This window comes from Artemia franciscana, chromosome 11, assembly GCF_032884065.1.
Source record: "Artemia franciscana chromosome 11, ASM3288406v1, whole genome shotgun sequence".
NCBI classification, from domain to species: domain Eukaryota; kingdom Metazoa; phylum Arthropoda; class Branchiopoda; order Anostraca; family Artemiidae; genus Artemia; species Artemia franciscana.
In genome coordinates this window covers 20,423,895-20,444,522 of record NC_088873.1, presented here as the reverse complement: position 1 = coordinate 20,444,522, position 20,628 = coordinate 20,423,895, and the positions used below count along the sequence as shown (strand labels likewise).

At 35.3% G+C, this 20,628-nt stretch overlaps 2 protein-coding genes across 5 annotated transcripts in view; both read left to right on the top strand.

Annotated features, from left to right (window-relative positions):
- The window catches only part of LOC136032947 (splicing factor 45-like), a 40,901-nt gene that overhangs the window by 2,618 nt on the left and 17,655 nt on the right, over positions 1-20,628 (top strand). For 2 of the 4 annotated variants that reach the window (XM_065713427.1, XM_065713429.1), the window contains exons 2-3: positions 19,028-19,138; positions 20,354-20,497. In XM_065713427.1, the coding sequence (XP_065569499.1) occupies positions 19,028-19,138; positions 20,354-20,497 (255 nt within the window). Of the gene's footprint in view, positions 1-2,995; positions 3,079-11,028; positions 11,049-19,027; positions 19,139-20,353; positions 20,498-20,628 lie in introns of those variants that run through there. The other 2 variants (XM_065713425.1, XM_065713428.1) reach the window with 2 other exon arrangements.
- On the top strand, positions 1,282-2,817 carry LOC136032564 (uncharacterized). The gene has a single exon (XM_065712835.1). It carries the CDS (start codon positions 1,282-1,284, stop codon positions 2,815-2,817), a length of 1,536 nt encoding a protein of 511 aa, XP_065568907.1.

Below are 20,628 nucleotides of genomic sequence, written 5' to 3'. Positions count from 1 at the left end.
TTGAAATGAGAAAGGCCGAAGCTACTTTTAAGAAACATGTCCTAGCTGAAAGAAAAGCAGCTTGGGAAGATATTTGTGAAAATCAGTTTAATCAGTCAACTCCTTCTAAAACACTTTGGAAAAATTTCAGAAAATTTGCAGGTTATCAGCATAGTGATCAGTCTACTCCAAAGATTAAGTCCAATGATGGTTCAATTATGTACAAGCCATATGAAGTGGCAGAGTCTTTGAATAGTTATTTTGCAGGTCAATCTTCAAATAGTAACACATATAATAACTCTATGTTTATGGAAGCTCAGTTTCCCCCAGGGTCTGTCACTAATCTTGACAAAGATTTTGATATGGATGTGCTAACTTCTACAATACAGTCTCTAAATGACTCAGCAATGGGTGAAGATTTGGTCCACAATAAGATGCTTAGAGCTCTTCCACCGACTTTCTTGGTCCCTCTTCTTTACTTGTTTAACAGATGTTGGGAAAGTGGCACTGTCCCATCTGCTTGGAAGTCTTCTATTCTAGTCCCAATATATAAAGGTAAAGGGGATTGTTCAGACCCAGCTTCATACCGCCCAATTGCCTTAACCTCATGCATTGCTAAACTCTATGAGAAAATGATTAAGTTGAGATTTGAACCCCTTATTGATAATTCTCTTATTGCTGAACAAGCAGGTTTTCGGAAAGGTAGATCAACCCTTGATAACCTAATTCAACTTGATCATGACATTAAGAAAGCTTTTACAAGAAAGAGAGTTGTTTCTGCAGTCTTCTTTGATATTAAGAAAGCTTATGATACATTGGACCCCTTTGCAATCCTAAGACAGGCTCATAAATTTAATGTTGGAAATAATTTCTGGAAGTGGTGCAGGGCAATGCTTTTTAATAGGACTATTAAAACCAGAGTTGGATCCATATGCTCCTCTGCTAGTACAGTCTCATTAGGTGTTCCTCAAGGAGGAGTTTTGAGTCCTCTTCTTTTTAACATACTGATTAATGATATTATTTTGGCTGATATGCCCTCAATAAAGTTTGTCTTATATGCAGATGACTTAGCTCTTTGGACTGAAGGCTCCTCTCCTCTCCTCCTCTCTTGTCAACCCAAGCTCCAGGGAGCAATTGATAAACTGTCAATATGGCTTAATACAAAAAATCTGGTTTTTTCTATCCCAAAGACCACTGGCATGGTTTTTTCTAGGAAAATTGACCTTAGGCAAGATTGTCTCTCAATTAATCTGACTATATAAACAACAAATTCATTTTGCCAGGAATGTGAAATTCCTTGGTATGTGGCTGGATAGTAAGTTAAATTGGAATGATCATATCTCTCATCTTTGTGATGCACTTGAAAAACGACTGAATTTTATGCGTGCTGTTGCTGGGCAAAAGTGGGGAGCTAGCCGAGATAGTCTTCAAAAACTATTCACATCTATAATATATGGAAAGATTGAATATTGTCTCCCTGTCTATTACTCAGCTTCAAAAAAGTTAATTTCTAAAATTGAATCAATAGTTCACCATGGCCTGAGATTAATCACAGGTGCACTAAAAAGTACTCCTATTGCAGCTCTGTTCAATGAGGTTAATATACCTTCTTTAGAAGAAAGATTCTTGAAACTTTCTTCTAATTACTTTATGAAAGTAAATACTAACCAAAACCTCCATGTTCTCAAGGAGTGTCTCATAAATCATACATTTCTCTATGAAAATCGGAAGACATATAGTAGTCCAGCCATTATCAAGTTGGTCTCCTTGCTCAATGGCATAGGTGTTCCTGAAAACCTAATCTTTTCTTGTCAGACCCAGATATCTCCCAACACTCCTAATAGCATTGATAATGTTATAGATATAAAAATCCCTGGCATGGATTTTCCTAAGAATAAAATGAATAGTCTAATCCTTCATCAACTTACACTAGCTAAAATGGTTGAATTTTATAATTGGAAAAAGATATTTACTGATGGATCTGTCTCAAATGATGGGAAGGCATCCATAGGCATTTTTTCTGAGTGGAATGGCTCATCAGTTGGGATTAGAGTTTCAGATGGAATCTCCATTTTCCATGCAGAATGTCTTGCTCTCCAAAAAGCTTTGGATACAGTGCTGGAAGTAGGATCAGGCTCATTTGTTATCTTTTCTGACTCTAAAAGTGTTCTTTCTGATCTAAAAAAGAGGCAAGGAAAAGTTATTCCAATTATTGTTCATCTACAGGGAAAAATTCAGAAAATAATGTCTTCTGATGGTCTTCAACTGAAAATGGTCTGGGTTCCTTCTCACATAAGGATTAAGGGAAATGAAATTGCTGACAGTATTGCAAAACAGGCTATCCACCACCCAATTACTTGGAAGGTTGCTCTCACTGTAAATGAAACTTCAAAGTTAATAACCTCTGCTGCAAGTTCTATTAGAATTAATAATAGATGTATTGCAACAACAAATATTTATGTTTTGTCTTTTGAGGGGCATTATATCCCACATCACCTTATCCACCCAAATAGGAAAATTGCAAACTCTATTTTCCGTCTGAGAACTGGTCATGCAATGACCAGATCTCGTCAAGCACTATATCATCTTACAGATAGCAAGTCATGCCCTTTTTTTAGGTGTGTAAATATTGATGAAACTATAGATCACATTCTCTCAGAATGCCCTCGTTTCACAACTGAGAGAAATATTCTGATCAGAAAAATTGAATCATTGGGACTGAAGACGTCCACTCCTCTCGTTTTAGGTTTCACTCGTGTTAGTAAAGATAAGGAGTTAAAAATATTGGAGGCATTGGGAGTTTTTGTATCTTCAACAAAGATTTTCAACTGGTTGTAATTTCATTTTTTTTTTTTTTTTTTTTTTTTTTTTTTTTTTTTTTTTTTTTTTTTTTTTTTTTTTTTTTTTTTTTTTTTTTTTTTTTTTCAGTCACAAGAGTGTGGTGAGAAGAGAAGATGATTTGATTTATTTGTTTTGTATGTTCTTTTCGTTTCTGTGATTTTAAGTTTAATTATTGTTTGGTGACGCAGAGGGCGAAAGCCGAGCGTATTTTCTCTACAACAACAACGAGATAAATATTTTGATTTGTAAAATAGAGAGGTTGGCCTATGTTTTTGTCTTTGGATCCTTTTTTTTTTATTTCCCTTGAAAATGCCAAAGCACAATGAAAATCACATTCCATTACTAGAAAAAGTAAAACTTCTGCAAATTGGAGAATGTGTGTGCTCATTGTGATAGGTTACTAACAGGGTTCTAATAGGTCCCTGACCTTCAAGTATGATTTAGAGACATTCTGAACATTATAGATTTCAAGAATTAATAGGTTACGTGGTATTTTTGGTAAAATTCTAGTTAATTGACTTCTTGCTATCTTGGAAAGTGTTTAGGTTAGGAAAATGAAACTTTCAGGGATAGGTCTACAGGCTAAAGTATATCCCAGTGAGGTATTTTAAAGTACCCACCTCCACTCCTTCTCCCTCTAGAGGGCTCTGACCTTTGATGACCTTTAAAAATATGTGTGTTATAAAAGTGAATCTTGCAAAATAGATCTTCTGCTTAATTGAAGTAGCCTACAACAAAATTTTTTTCAGCTTCATAACTTCACTCAATCCCATTTTATAAGGCTTTAAAGATATGCAAATACATTTCCTAAATTAAAAAAAAAACAACATAAATATGGCTCAAAATTCTACTAAAATAACAGGAATTGCATTTTCAGAACTAAAAGCAGAGAAAAAGCAACTAGTAACTGAAAATTAAGGTAAAATGTTGTTTTGTCAAAATTTCAATAGGTAAATAGAGCTGTCATGTAGACAAATTTCAGGGCCCTCTAGTGGTAGAAGGAGTGGAGGTGGGTACTTTAAAATACCTTCCAGGGATATACTTTAGCCTGTAGATCCATCCCTGAAAGTTTCATTTTCCTAGCCTAAAATCTTTCTGAGATAGCAAGAAGTCAATTAACTAGAATTTACTATATTTTTTCTTAACATGAGACATATTAAGAAAACAATTCATGCTTCATAATAAGCATAATAATTGTATCTTACACAGTTTGGATGCAGCCCTACTACACTTTACCCCCCTGTCCTAATAGGACAAATGTATTCTGCCACCAGTAAATTTTTAATTGTTCATATTATTGACTAAGCCTACAAATAAAGTGACCATAGGTACCACTCAATGCCTTGTTTAAGCTTTTATGAATATGTTAATTGCTTCTAGCCTATTGCAAATTTAAGCCCTTTTTCAGTTCTTGAAACTTAATCTGAATTTGTTGACATTTTGAATATCTATAAAAATTAGACAGGCCTACCTCTTGGGATTAGAACCTCATGTGATATTTATCTAGCATACACCCTCATCCATCAGCTTTCATATTTTTGGTATTTTACTGAAAATGCATACTTAAGTGAACATTTGGCATCAAGGAAGAAGAAAACAGCAAAATAATGTAAAATTTATTTATCCAACTTAATTATGTCAAATCAGTGCTTGTGGATTATATAATATTAAAAAAATGGATTTATAATAAAATAATAATTTTGAAATCAATGTTTTAAGCCTTTTTTATACCCCAAAACTGGAAAAATTTGGTCATGTTCAAGAGCTGAAAAAGGCCTGAATTCAAATTTTTGATAGAAGCAATTATTAGCCTATTTGGGTAAAATTCTAGTTTACTGACTTCTTGCTATCTCAGAGAAGGGTTAGGTTAGGAAAATAAAACTTTCAGGGATGGGTCTACAGGCTAAAGTATGTTCCAGGAAGGTATTTTGAAGTACCTACCTCTACTCCCTCTCCCTCTAGAGGATCCTGACCTTTAAAAATATGTGTGTTATAAAAGTGAAACCTTGCAAAATAGATCTTCTGCTTGAATGAAGTACAACAAAATTGTTTTCAGCTTCACAACTTTGCTCAATCCCAATTTATAAGGTTTTAAAGATATACAAATACATTTCCTAAATTTTGAAAAAAAAAACATTGATATGGGTCAGAATTCTACTCAAATAACAGGAATTGCATTTTCAGAACTAAGGGCAGAGACAAAGCAACTAACAATAACTGAAAATTATGGTAAAATGTTGTTTTCTCAAAATTTAGGTATAAAAAATAGGCATAGACCTGTCATGTAGGCAAATTTCAGGGCCATCTAGAGGGAGAAGGAGTAGAGGTGGGTACTTTAAAATACCTTCCCAGGATATACTTTGGCCTGTTGACCCATTCCCAAAAGTTTTATTCTCAAAACCTAACCCCTTTCCAAGATAGCAAGAAGTCACTAAACTAGAATTTTACCCCTATTTGTAAAGAACATAAAAAACCACATCAAGTGGTATGTTCATTTTATTTGTAAGTCAATAATATGATCAGTGAAAAAATTTATCCTGTCACCAATCACTTGTTGTTCTGGTTCTGTCACAGTTGATTTGATTTACTGGTAGCCTACATAGATTGGATAAAAAATAATGCATTGAGAGTAGGTTATAGATAAGAAATGTAATTTTGATTATATATTTGTTTATTAGGGGGGGGGGGGATTTAAGCATAGCAAGGCTACATGCAAATTGTGTTAGCTACAATTAGATTGAGTCTTCATCTAGTCTTCAAAGTGCAAACACCTCTTTGGATTTATTGGATTATAAAGCCTGCTTTGGACTTGTATTAATTAAGTGCTGTGAACTTGAATTAATTCAGTAACCATAGCTAATTCAGGTGTTATTTCATAATATTTGCTATAGTTCAACTTGACCTAGATTCAGAGTGAATTCAGTGGCTTAAACTTGAATTATTTCAGTGAGCATAGATTATTTTTGATTTCATATTATTATAAAGTATACTGGGTACAAGTAGGAGAGGGGAAGGAACCTCCTGCAAGCAATGCACTGTACTTGCTGTTATTAAGTTACCTGTAAATTGTGGGGAATAGTTGAGGGGGTCCTTACACATCCCTTGTTCCTAGGTTCCTTTATTAATGGTTTGGATTGATGAATGTGCAAGGAAAATGGACTTTGATCTTGAACCTTTGAAATGTTTAGCTTTTTCCCCTATTCTGAACTTTCTCCAGTAGAACGTGGATAGAGGAGTAGAAGATGCAGTTATTTTGAAATCAACTGATCTTGCATCTTGCTATTACTAATACAGGAATAAGGTGGAAAATATCAAGAACCTTAAATTACACTTGCTAGCAATAGGACAAAATCCTGTATCTGCTAGATTCATGTGATAGCCTTGTGGTGTCCATAGAATATTTTCCTTCTAACAGCTAGAATTCAGAAAGTCTATTCAATCAATCAATAATTGGATTGACCCATATAAAATGACACAAAAGTTCCCATATGGAGTAAAGGAAAAAAAAGAGAAAAGAGAGAAAGTATGAGTGACTACACTCTAAAGATGAAACAAATACAGCACATTGTTGGTCCACAGCTACAAATGGATCAGTAACACCATATAGTTGTGTAACTTTGCAGTTAAGAGCCCAAACAGGAAGACTTAGAAGATACTTTGCATACTTGTAATATAGCTCACAGATTGTCTGCAAATCAGTCATGGCAGGCTAAATAGCTTCCATATAGGAGCTAGGGCTAGGACATGAGGGATTGTTAAGCCTTATAGAGTCTAGCCAAAACAATCTTACTTTAACGTGTTTTAGCATTAACTAGTAGTCCATAAGCTGTTCTAGCCTTTCTGCTTAAATGCCCAAGTAGCCCTGCTTGATATCAAAATCACCCAAAGTGACTGTGGTACTATCAGAACCTGGTTGTTTAGAATTGAACTTAAAGCATTCACTCTTACTCAGATTGAAATTTAAACTAATATCATTATACTCCTCACTTAAACTTGCAAAATTCTTGTCTATTAAAGCCAGGGTTCAACTCAAATTAAGAATGTTGTCAGCATAATTCAAAAGTGATAGGTCCAAGCCACAAAAAATAAAGCTCATATCAACTTTCTTCTGGGCATCAATAACACTGTTGTTAAATAGCAGTGGTGAGATTTATAGCACCTTGTTGAATACCTTTATGTACAGAAATGGACCTGTCAATTAACAACAACAACTGCTTCATTTAATCCAGCTGGTTTCAGGCACTGAACTATAGAGAGATGTTCATCAGATGTGCCAGGAGGAGTATCAACCAAAAGATAGTCAGGACTTTCCCAGTCAACGTCTTTTAGAAAGCGTTTTATCAAACCTCTCCTTCTGGGGCGTCCATCATGAAGACTTCCGACCAGACCATAATTCCCTCCGTTTGAGGTTCAGACCCTCCATGCCACCTGAATCCTGTTAGGGGAGCATTTGCTGGATCATTCTTTGCATCCCTGTCTTTTCAGGTATTGCATCATGAAGTTTAAAAGGAATGACTTTCCTTTTCTAGATGCTCCAGCTATGGAAATGAGTGCTAGAGGTTTGTCTCTGATTTGAATGCTCCTGACTGAGCACTGCAGTCAAAGTTATCTCATCCAAGATCAATGTATGATCTTTCTTAACTCTAACAATTTGAACTGCATGCCCTTCAGTTGGCACATCTTTAACTTCCTCCATTTTAAACGCTTCTTCAACAATACCCTTAAATTGCAACTTGGAGCAATTGAAGGATTAAATCAGAGTTTTTACCAGAAAGTGACTTAATCTTTATATTTAATCTCCCATACATGTTTTGAAGGGTAGCTATTACAGAACTGTTCATACCCCAAAGAAGTGCCACTTGTAAAAGTTGTGGGTGGATTCCAGAGTCAAAAGCTCTACTGATATCATGGCTGGCAAGAAACAGTGGATCTTCAGATGAGACAGTTTTGAGTATAACATTTGCAAGGATGGAGTGGATGTGCTCACAGCTATGACCATTTTTAAAATCAAGCTGATTTTCTGGTGTGGAGCAAGTCTGATTGAACATATTGATCACAAGGGATTCCATTAGCTTGCACAACACAGGAGAAACAGTGATTGGGCTGTACAACAGGCAATTGGTGCTATCTTTACCCTTTTTGCTAACAGGTGTAATATAATAAGGGGCAGAGACCCATGAACAAGATGCACACCACATAACTGATCAGCACCACTAGAATGTTTCTTCTTCAGTTTCAGTATCACATTGCAAATATTCTGGGTTTTCACAACAAACCCAAGATCACAACTGTGGGACTTGAGGCCCTGATCAAGCTCTAGGTTGAACTTTCTTTCAAGATTATCATTTGGAGCAGCAAACTCCCTTTTGAAGTGTTCTACCAGCTCATTGTCAGTAGGAGCAGCTTGATTAAGCAGCACAATACCAGCCTTCTGCTTTACAAACTTCCAAACAGCTATCGGATTATTGTGAAGAGACTGGCTATGCATATCAATTATGTTTGCTCTATGTTTGGCAAGTTTTTTTGGCAAACTGACGCTTTGCAAATATGTGAACTTGGTTGGTTACTCTGCTTAGGCTGAGTGCACTCCATCCATAGTCAGAGCCAGAACTTGGATCTTTGACAAGCTAGCACTAGATCAGGGTTCAGGGACTATGGAACTACTTCCAAACCAATGCAAACACGACAAGAAGGCACTGCTGCAAGTTCAGCACAATGAAGAGTGTGCATTATTTCACTACAGTAGACATTTAAGAGGATTTGTTTCTCTTCTTTGGGTTGACTGGTGTAACTGGAAGGGTATCTTGATTTTCAAAATTGTCCAGCACTTTAGCATGCAAGATTTTATTGATATTATTCCTCTCCTTCTTTACTGACCATTTGCAACTCTTACTGTGGTTCTGAGACTTGGAACTATCAATGGCAAAACTGTTCAAGATTTGCACCAAAAGAAAAATTGACATGGCATGGTTCAGGGGGAGTAAACACAAGAGAACAAAGCATAAAGTCCAAGGACAACGTTGAACAGAATTGTGGATCTAAGTGAAGGGAGAGTCATTGTCAATGTGCCAACTCTGCACACATGCAGCAAGCAAAAGTTGTGCTCTGGGGCTGGCTGCATTGGACAAGTCACAGTTCATATCACCAGCAACCACTATGGACAAACCTAAAGAGGCACAAGAGCTTAGGGATCTTGCAAGGCTGGCACAGGCTCAGGCAAATCTATTGTCTGACATGAGGTCCTGGTAGTCCATTGGCATGTAGATGGAATAAACCACTGTTGTGTTTACTTGCACAGCAACAAAGAAAGATTCCTCTACATAAAGGGTTGGTTCTAAATGCTTATTAACAAGTATGGCAGCACCACCAGAGGGTCTGCCTTGTTCTGAGGTCTTGGCTGGAACCAAGGACACTTTGTTACATTGCCAAGTTGAAGCAGGTTTAAAGATTCACAAATGAGAAAATGTTCTTGCAGGCAAGCGAAATCATTGCATAGCATGAGGCTCTTGATAAGGGGAATCTTATCTAATGCTCCACCATTAATATTCCAGCTAGCGATGAATACATTTGTCAAGGTTATTGTTTAAGGATTTTCTGGACAACAGGACATTTATTACTGTAGCACGGATGGTTCTTTGAGCTGCAGAGGGCACATTTAAGCTTGTTAGTACAGGGAGTCTCTTTTGAGTTGGCATGTCATTCCCCACATTGGGAGCAATGGACAAGATTGGGACATATACACGCAGGGTGACCATACTGCTGACAATTGTAGCATTGCAGTGGGAGAAACTTATATTCGAAAATTCTTAGTCTCTCATAACCTAACGTAAGAGGAGACTAGATAGCCTTATTCAGGTGTTCTTTACTTTTAAAGTGCAGTTTGTACATCCAAGTGGAATGGATTCTCTCAGCTTTGGTACAGTTTTTTTTATACAAGTGGAGAGGTCATCAGCAAAGACATCCTCGGGAATGAAACAAATTATACCATAGAACAAAGGACTAGAGACTTTGACAGCACCAGGCTTATTTTCTCTTGCTAGGGCAGATGCAAGTGCCTGAGCTGCTTTCTTATTGCTCATCACAATGCGCAATTCATTTTTTCTTGGTTTCAAATCTACAATATGAGAGCAAGACTCACCACACTTACTTTCCAAGAAATTATTATGTGAGGCAGGGTTATCAAGTTCTGCTGGAGGATGCTTTAAAACGACAGCATAGGTGGGATTTGTTGGGAAAAGGTTGGGCTTAAGGGTTGCAGTGGGGGTTAGGTTTCAAGCACGCTCAGAAGCAACATAACTTTGAAAGGTCATACATAGCTTGTTGACTTTTATCATGATGGTGGCGGTTACTTCACTGGAGAGTATAGGGACCTCATCGGGTTCTGATATTGCAAAACAAGGGAGGGAGACGTGTTTTTTGTCACAGCTCCTTAAAACTCGGATCAAGTCCAGGACATTGTCTTGATGATTATATCTTTTGGTCATGCATGTGGGAACACTGGCAAGAGACCATAATAGTTCCTTGGCCTGAAATATAGCTTCCGGCTTGAAGAATTGTGAGCATGGTTGCCATCCATCGTTTTCCACACTCATTCCAGCTTTGGATTACTAGCAACTAAAAAATTGGAATCCTGTATTTTTTGCTAGAAAAAAGATCATGGATATATTTTTTTTACCTTAATTCACACTTCAGAGCAAAATACCAATGTTGGATCTATTTGGCTCCATTGTCGGGATGGCAGCTAAAAATAGATAGATAGATAAGTGTATTTCAAAAACCCGTGGGCCATATACACAAAAATATAAATAAATAACAAACAAGCAAGGAAATTAACAACAGTACGAACACACACAAAAAAAAAAAACAAAATTCAACGCAAAAAGTACCTAATCTAACTACAAAAGAAATTAATCATATAAAACTTTTTCTTCTTATTAAAGATTTACCTATATATACTCCCACTCGAAATATTGTGGTTGGGTTACTATTTTGTAGAATACCCGGAAGCATCAAATTAATCCTATGCAAATAAATTTCCCGTAAATCCAAGAGCACCAGGCATTTCCGGAGAAAATGATCCAAGTCTTCATCATCATCTTTACAAAGGGGACAAACATACCGCCTATCAGGACCAACTATCATTTTATTTTTGTCGAACGTTTTTTGCCTGTTCTGGATTGGAAGACAATTTGCCCTAAGCTGAATCCAACGACGTAGAATCATAGCTGGTAAGTTAAATTTAAAATAAACTTCCTCCCCAAAACTAGGTTTTGCCTGATTATAATGTTGTAGGGTTGTAGAATCAAAAACCAGCCCTTGCCAATGCTGAATTTCCTGACTCTCTAATATAAATCGTACCTGGCTTTCTAAATTTGTTGGTACATCACGAGAGCAAAGGCCATTATTCCATAAATAAGGCATTCCTACTTTTTCTAGTAATGATTTAATTTGGGATGGCCATGAGGTTTTTAAACCACATTTCAACATCTCTTCATATGCTGCTCTTACTAGTCTATCTTCATTATTCTTAGTTAACTTCAACCAGAATCTAAGCATTAAAATATACCTACATAGCTTTAAAGAAAACAGGCCCATATCACCTTACAGAATCTGTGAATGAGTTGTCTGATGTAGACCAAACACTCTTTTATAATACTGGAGCTGAAGGAACTCCAGTTGCTGCACCGCTTCTCCACCCCATATCTCTGCTCCATATTCTGTCACGGGTAAAGTTTTTGTGTTAAATATTCTTTTATGCATTTTTAGGTTTTTGATCCCTATTATCGTCGGGTTTCTAAATATAGCTGACATGGCCACCCTACCTCTCTTAATTATTTCATCAACATGACTCCTTAGGCTTCCATTTTCCGATAAGATAAAGCCTAAATATTTTATTCTTTTACTTGTAAATAGTTCCTTATTATTAAATTTAAATGTATATTTTTCATCGTCCCCAACCTTCCTTTTTTTAAAATAACAACTTTGCTCTTTTCAGTATTCAGCCTTAACTTTTTTATATGCAAATATTCTTCTATGAGATTCAAAAGAGTCTGTAGATCTTGCGGTTTATTAGCCACCAAAGCAATATCATCTGCAAATAATAAGAGAGATAGTTTTTGAGTCCCTAGGCTAACTTTCGGAGCCCATCTATTCTCTAGAAAATTAACAACATCATTAATAAAAATATTAAACAACTTAGGTGAAAGGGTGCTGCCCTGTTTTACTCCCCGCTTAATATCAAAAAGCTTCGAAAACCTATTACCAACTTGAATGATTCCACTCACACAAGTATACATGCTCACTATCAATCTAACAAATGAATGGGGAAGGCCAATATTTAGCATGGTATCCTTCAATAACTCTCTGTCGACACTATCAAAAGCCTTATGGAGATCCAGAAATCCCACATAAAGACAAGTTTTACCCTTTCCATATTTATCTATTAATGCCTTTAAAATAAACACACTATCTGTCGTCCCATACCCTGTCCTGAAACCTCCTTGTTCCTCATGTATTAAATTATTTTTATTTAACCAATTGGAAAGCCTGGTATCTAATATTTTCTCCAAAACCTTACTTAAAGCAGGGACAAGTGCTATTAAACGATAATTTTCATGAGCCTTCGGGTTTCCTCTCTTAAAAAGTGGTATAAACAATGATGTCTTCCAAGCGCTTGGCCATTGCCCTGACCTTAACACCTTATTACAAAGAAGAACAATTATCGGCATCAAAATGGAAAGAAAATTCTTAAATAACAATATTGGTATACCATCAACACCCGCAGCAGTACCACCTTTTAAATTCTTAAATATTGACTTAATCTCTTGGCCATTCACATCACCCACTAAATCGTAATCATGTTCTCTCATGGGATAAATAACCATCTCTGGGGTATGCGCTACCTCCTGAAGATCTGCACAAACACCTTCTGAATTATTTAGGTAATCAGGCCATGAATCAGCTTCCAGAACAGCCTGGGTATTAACATTTCTCCTTCTACTATCATTCTTTATATAGCCCCAAAACTTTTTAAGATCTTTATTTCTAAAATCATCAGCAATATCCAGTTTCTTCTTATTCTCGTACTCTTTTTTTTCTTTCTATTAAACTTTTATATTCTCTTCTTTTATCTTTATATTTAGCCAATTTTAGACTTTGATTAATTATTAATTAGCACATAATCTAAAACACTTGGAGTTGGACCCGAAAGGCAAGTGAACTCGCCCCTGCCCTTATCATTCCCAAACCTACCATTCGCAATCATCAGACCATGTTCCCCACAAAACGCCAGGAGCTTTGTTCCCCATACATTTATTTTTCCTTTTTTCATCCTTGTTGCTTTGTGGTATTCTACAACAAATTGGGAGAAAATCACCTAAATCTGGGATCAACACATCTAATCTCAGCCTCCAGGCCAGTATAAGCATTGAAATCCCCCATAACACACAATCCAGATCTTTATAACTTTCTTGTATTAACGAAAAGACTTTGATCTTCCGCGCTATCAAATTCATTCAAACGATTTAATAAATATTTTGCTTCTTCTTTCATTAACTTGCAATCCAAGTCAAAAATATCCCTCATTCTTTTTTGATTTTTTAGTCAGGCCACATGATTCTGCACAACTGCCCATTATTTCATTTAACAGCATAATTACACTATGTGCATCTTTTTCATTGTCTTCTAACGCTTTCAACTTATTTTTTACATGCGAGTCCAATAGCTCCCTTCTAAATTCCTCAATATCTTTATCTGTTAGATCACTTCTAATTCGTTTTTCTAAATCTATTTTTCTATGATCTGCATTATAGAAATTTCTTACTCGTGAACCGTGGTTCACAAAACGGCCCAATCTTTACCTCAAGCATAATAGCTCTATGATCAGATCCAACAAAATCTAATACTCCCATATTTATTGATTCAGGTAAAAATTGCTTATTAATTAGCACATAATCTAAAACACTTGGAGTTGGACCCGAAAGGCAAGTGAACTCGCCCCTGCCCTTATCATTCCCAAACCTACCATTCGCAATCATCAGACCATGTTCCCCACAAAACGCCAGGAGCTTTGTTCCCCATACATTTATTTTTCCTTTTTTCATCCTTGTTGCTTTGTGGTATTCTACAACAAATTGGGAGAAAATCACCTAAATCTGGGATCAACACATCTGGAATCTCAGCCTCCAGGCCAGTATAAGCATTGAAATCCCCCATTAACACACAATCCAGATCTTTATAACTTTCTTGTATTAACGAAAATTCTTCTCCTAAAATTCCTAAGTATTTTCTTGATTGTACGAACTATTCTGTGGAGGTATATACACTACACCCAAAATTAATTTCTTCCCACATTTCAAATAAATAGACAGCCAAAGCAAGTTTTCAGATCTACTAGTAATTCTCTCATAGCCATCAATAGCAGATGCTTTAACCAAAACCAAAATGCCACCATAATAGGTGGCTTTTCTCTTTCAATATGCTATGAATGATAACCAGACATCATCCCCCATTCCTCTCCAAGCTTGCACAAGTGGGAAAGACCTGGGAGTCACTACAGATAATCTTCTGAAGTTCCATGAACACTCTACACAAACTGTTTTGAAAGCAAATTCTAGCCTGGACTTATTAAAAGAGCACTTACTAGCTGGTCACATGGAATCTTCTTGAAGCTATACAAGGTAACTTTGAGATCAGTTCTTGACTTTGGAACCTGCCTTGCTGGTCCTGTTTACAAAGGTGATATGCAGTTAATTGAGGATGTACAAAGGAGGACCATCAAATGTATCTCTGGACTTGGTAAGAAACAATATAGTGAATGGCTATCTAACATAAAGCTCCCATCTTTGACTTCCTAACACAAGCAGAGTGACATACTGTTCACAAATAAACTTGTCAACCAACCCCAAAATAAGCTCTTTACCCAGTTACCCAACAAAAGACAAACACAAGGATATTCTAAGAAGCTTCATAAGCCCAGAGTTAATATTAGAATCAGACAAGACTCCTTTAGCCAAAGGGTCATCAATGATTGGAACTGTTTAAGCAAGGAGACAGTGTCTTCAACATTAGCTGACGTTTTTAAAAGGAAACTCAACAAAAATGGGAAGCCAAACCTTCAAAATACAACTGGAGCTGCCCATCATCAGTGTCTCATAAATAGTGATTAATATATATGTATACAAGCCCCCCCCGCGCGCGTAAGTCGTTACGCGCCATATTAGTTACGCGCCATTGTAGTTGTGTCCCTATGTCCCATCTGTGAATACAGATAGATATATATATATATATATATATATATATATATATATATATATATATATATATATATATATATGTTTTTAACTACGTAAAACTTGCGAATATACAACATTCTTTGCTGTCCCATTGTCTGTGCATATAAATAGATTGTCAGGTTTACCGACTCTTGAACATGCAACATATAATGGTCCATGGGAAAACAATCCGTATTCAGATCTATACCTCATGATTCTAATGATTGCCCTTGAGCTTTGTTGATGGTGATTGCTAATCGACCATTCCCTGAGTCGCCATCGTCATTTATATATCCCCCTGTGCACCCCGGCGTCCCCTTTGTAGTTATGTCCCTGTGTCCCGGTCGTCATTTATATTCCCTGTGTCCCGGTCGTCATTTGTGTCCCGGTGTTCCAGTCTGTGATTTCTCTTTGAGTGTCCCGGGCGTCATTTATATTCCTTGTGTCCCGGTGTCCCGGTCGTCATTTATATCCCCCTGTGCCCCCCGGTGTCCCCATTGTAGTTGTGTCCCTGTGTCCCGGTCGTCATTTATATTCCCTGTGTCCCGGTCGTCATTTGTATCCCGGTGTCCCGGTCTGTATATACATTCGTTTTTTAGTTTTGTTTTTCTCCTTTATTTTTTTCCTTTTTTCTTTTTTTTCTTTTTTAGTTTATTTAGATTTTTAGATTTTTTAGTTTTTTTATTAGTTTTTAGTTTTTTTGTAGTTTTTACCATTTTTTTAGTTTTTTTAGTTTTTTTTTTTTTACTCATGTCCTGGTCGTCATTTATACTCCCTGTGTCCCGGTCGTCATTTGTGTCTCGGTGCTTTGTTGATTGCTAATTTATATTATATTTATATTTATATTTTTTATATTTATTAATATTTTTTTAGTTTTCTTTTTCTCTTATTTTTCAGTTTTTTCCTTTTTTTTTTAGTTTTTTCTTTTTTAGTTTTTAGTTTTTTTTTGTTTTTTACCTTTTTTTAGTTTTTTTAGTTTTTTAGCTTTTTTAGTTTTTTATTAGTTTTTATTTTTTTTTAGTTTTTGCCTTTTTTTAGTTTTTTCAGTTTTTTTTAGTTTTTAGTTTTTTACCTTTTTTTAGTTTTTTTTAGTTTTTTAGCTTTTTTAGTTTTTTTTCTTTTTAGTTTTTTTTGTAGTTTTTACCTTTTTTAGTTTTTTTTCTTCTTTTGTATTAGTGTGAAATAATTCAGACGTCATATGCGGACAAACACGACGTCACTCGACAAACAGACAGACATAACCCACAAACAACTTATTTTTATATATATTTATTCATATTTTTTTAGTTTTCTTTTTCTCTTTTATTTTTCAGTTTTTTCCTTTTTTTTAGTTTTTTTCTTTTTTAGTTTTTAGTTTTTTTTAGTTTTTTACCTTTTTTTAGTTTTTTTAGTTTTTTTTTAGTTTTTTAGCTTTTTTAGTTTTTTTATTAGTTTTTATTTTTTTTGTAGTTTTTGCCTTTTTTTATTTTTTTCAGTTTTTTTTTAGTTATTAGATTTTTACCTTTTTTTAGTTTTTTTTTAGTTTTTTAGCTTTTTTAGTTTTTTTTTCTTTTAGTTTTTTTTTGTAGTTTTTACCTTTTTTAGTTTTTTTCTTCTTTTGTATTAGTGTGAAATAATTCAGACGTCATATGCGAACAAACATGACGTCACCTGATCCACAGATCCACACACAGACAACTTATTTTTATATATATATATATAACATCATTATGCTAGGATGCTGCTTGTCATACCCAACCAACTTACATACTCTATAAGAAATTGGCATTGTGGAGCAGTGTCTACTCTAAACTATAGAGGAATTGTCCCCTTGATCATACCTATCTGTGGTCACTGTTACCAAGTCGGCTTAAACTGCATCTATCCTGGCACACTCTAACTTGGAAGACATGTCACTGGGCTGTAAACACAGTCACAACCCTTTTCTTTATATTTTGTGTAAAATATTTTTAGCTGTTTTCATCAGTTTTCATTCAGAGTTCGAGGAGTTAACAACAAAACCAGATTTCATTTCTTTCGGATAACATCCATGCTTACATTTAGACAAATTGTGTAACTAACTAGTTTAAACCAAGATTGAAATAACGTTTCTCTCCCGCGTGGCTTTGAGCCAATATTGTGATTTTTTCGAATGGTGAAAAAAAAGTCTTATTGCTAATTAACGACACTGGATCAAATCAAGGAGTGATAAAGTTACATTTTGCACTTTGATAAGTTTATAAGGGTGTAAATGGCAGTCCAAACACGAGAGGCCGAGAAAATGCAAAGTGCCCAGTTCTTGCAAGACATTAATTTTAAACTGGATTTATTACCGGTGCTTTCGCAGAAAGTTAATACAATTCCTGAACTTTCGGATAGCATTGATGCCATACAAGTACAGTTAAGTAACATTATTACGCAGTTATCTAACAATGCTAAGACAAATGATGAAATTAAAAAAAAGCTGGAAAATGTGAAATCTAACCTAGCAGTCTCTTATGAACGAGCCAACAAGCTCGAAGCAGCAAATTTATTTCCTTGTATTCTTAACCTTACTCATTGTAATGCTGCTGTAAAACTGGGTCATATCGGGTTGCTGGATTTCATAAAAAATTGTTGAAAAGTGAGAGTTGATTTCCAAGCTTTACCTTGTTGGAAACCAGGTACTACGTCTGTAGGGGGAAGGGGCCACCAAGTGGTTTAAATTAAGGCATCTTTTAGTGAAGTTATTTAATTCAAGCTTGCTAATGTATTAATTGTGGCCTTTCCTGAGTCTTGAACCAATCTGAATATTATTGGGAGGGAAAAGAGTTAGGGAGAGGTTAGGTCTACTCAGATTAAATTTATTTGGCCATCTACCAAAATGGGTGATTTAATCCAAGCTAGATTTTGTCAAAAGTAACAGTTAATATCATAGTTATATTTTTTCCCTGAATCACATGATTTCTTTGACTTCCTTGGGAAGAGGAAAGGAGGTTACTAAATTTTTTTCATTGCACACTTAGCAGCAAGGGCGTAACATCCCATCAAATTTGGTAGGAATTTTGTTGGAGGAGGAAGGTAGTGGTTTCAAATATCTTGTTGTGAGTATAATGACTCGACAGGCTGGTGGAATTTATTGAGCCAAACGTTGTCAATTGCTTTAGGTGTTTCACAGCTAAAGTTCCAGGTGTTTAACAGGACCTCGAAGAGCGAAAAGCACCATAGTTGTCATCTGTATATATCGGAAGGATGTGTTGCATCTCAGTTAAATCCATTAAGGGTTGGTAGATAGGGTTTAGTTGGGCCTCTAAGGTCTTTGAATCTGATAGAGATAGTTGTATTCATTGTCCACAACTGTGATCCATGAATCATGGTCTCTGCAATGCTTCAAATGTCCTTGATGTTTCCAGTTTAGTTGCTGTTCATTAGGGTTTTCAATTGGTTCTTTTCATTATAAGTTTTTTTCATAACTTTTGTTCATTTTCAGATTGTTTGTAGTAGGGTAAATAAATTATATATTGCACAGCTGTGAGTCAGTTTATTATTTTTGAGTCTAGAATAGATTCTGGTAAATCAGGTGAAAAAAATAGCTGTATAATTACGATATGATAATTCCTTTTGCACAGAACTTGAACTCTGGCGAAATAATTTACTCACATATAGTGGGTTTAATAATATTTTGTTCAATAATAAAATAAAGTGGCTATGATTCTCATTGAACTTTGTGTTTAGTTTAGAGACAATTACAAGTTGACACGTAAAGATAAACCAAAACTGTTTATTTATTAATAGTTGCAAAACCAAATACTAAAAGAGTATGATATGGAAAAAAATCTATAGAATTTGTCTATTCATGCATCCTTTTAAGTTGTGCTCCTCTCCCCAACCCCACCTGAAATAAATTCCTACATACTTTTTTGTATGGGTATCTTGGGTTTTCTAAACTTGTTAAATATCTATTGTTTGTTTTACAGATGAACTTGTATGATGACATTGAAGCACCCAAGGCCAATGCTTGGGCTTCTTCCGGCTCTAGAAATCTTCTTCAGTCTCAACTTCAGTTGAAAAAAGCTGGTGTAACAACCGTAAGTAATTACATTTGAATTACTTGCATGAATTAAATAGTCTTGAAGCCCTTATTTTTTTAGTAAACAGAATTAGTAGCAGTATTGCTAAACAAGAGTGTCACTTTGAAAATACGGTAAAATTTTATTTCTTAACATAATTCCTTTTTTTATTTAGACCTAATAAATTTTCAAAAATACACAATTCTGCCTTCCATAGTTGTCATCTGAGTGTATAGTTGTTAATAGGATTTTTTTGTCATTCCTTGTTACATAGAAAAAGTAGTTGTAGAGCATTTAGGGAAGAGTCACATCATTCGAAATTGGAGATTTTAAGGCCCTTTCCAAAGGTAAGAGCTGTTGAAGGGTAATCTGCGCCACCCCTTATACTGTTTTCACTCCTGAACTCCCTATTAACCCCAACGTCGTGGGTTTTCAATATAAGTGTTTTAATCAGACTGCCCAAAGGCATTGGGGACATTAACACTACTCCTATTTGTCTTAGATTTTGTTTGTTTTAGTTTTGACTTGGTCATTTGTTTTAATTTAGGTTCTTTTTGGGTTTCATGCATTTATTGATACTGATTTATTTTGATTTTGCACTTGAATTGCTATTTGACTTTATTTGTCCTCGTTTTAGGCTTAATACAGCAATTTACGATCCTTATAAAAACTCCTTCTGTGGAAGAAGTTTTTTTCATTAATTTTTCTTCGTTTTCAATTGACATAGTTTTTTCGTTGGTTAATAAAAGGAATAAAGGAATTTAAAAAAAAGGAATAAGGAAAAGGAAATAAGGAAATAAGGAAAAAGGAAAGGAATAAAGGTTTTTTTTTCAGTTTTTCACCTTAAGAACCAAAATTTGGGCTTGCTCTTTATACTTTGGACAAAAATGCCTAATAGATTTAAATTACTGTCTGCATAATTTCAATCGAAAATCTGCATAATCTGGTCGTTAACTAGCCTGAAGCTGTTCTCACCGCCACCATGTTACAATCCTTAGTATAAACAAATATTAATCAATCATCCCCCTCAATATTCTCTGAATATTTCAACTTAATTCCCTTGGTCACAGGTTTCGCGTATACATCTTTTTGACAACTTTGGATGCAAATAGTGTCTTCTGTTTTAATTCAATACGCCCCTCATAATATCCTGAAATTTTGGATTTAATCCTCTTATCCATTCTTGAGATATTGCAGATACAAGTTATCCTTCTTGATTTTATCTATTTACAGGTAAAAAGAGAACAGGTACGGAAAGGAGTTCCAAATGTGGGACCCATTTTGGAAAATTTGAAGCCAAAAATCAAAGAAGAAGATCATGTTAGTCTCACCTCGTTTGGACAGATTCCAACCTTATCCCAAACAAGTGGTTTCAGGGTGAGTCTTATTAAAATCTTTTTTTGAAAATCGCTTTCCATGACTGTTTACAAATATATTTAGCTTTTTTTTAGAGCTATTTTGCTTAAGGAACAAATTATAAATCTTCTTGACAAAGACCCTGTCAGACA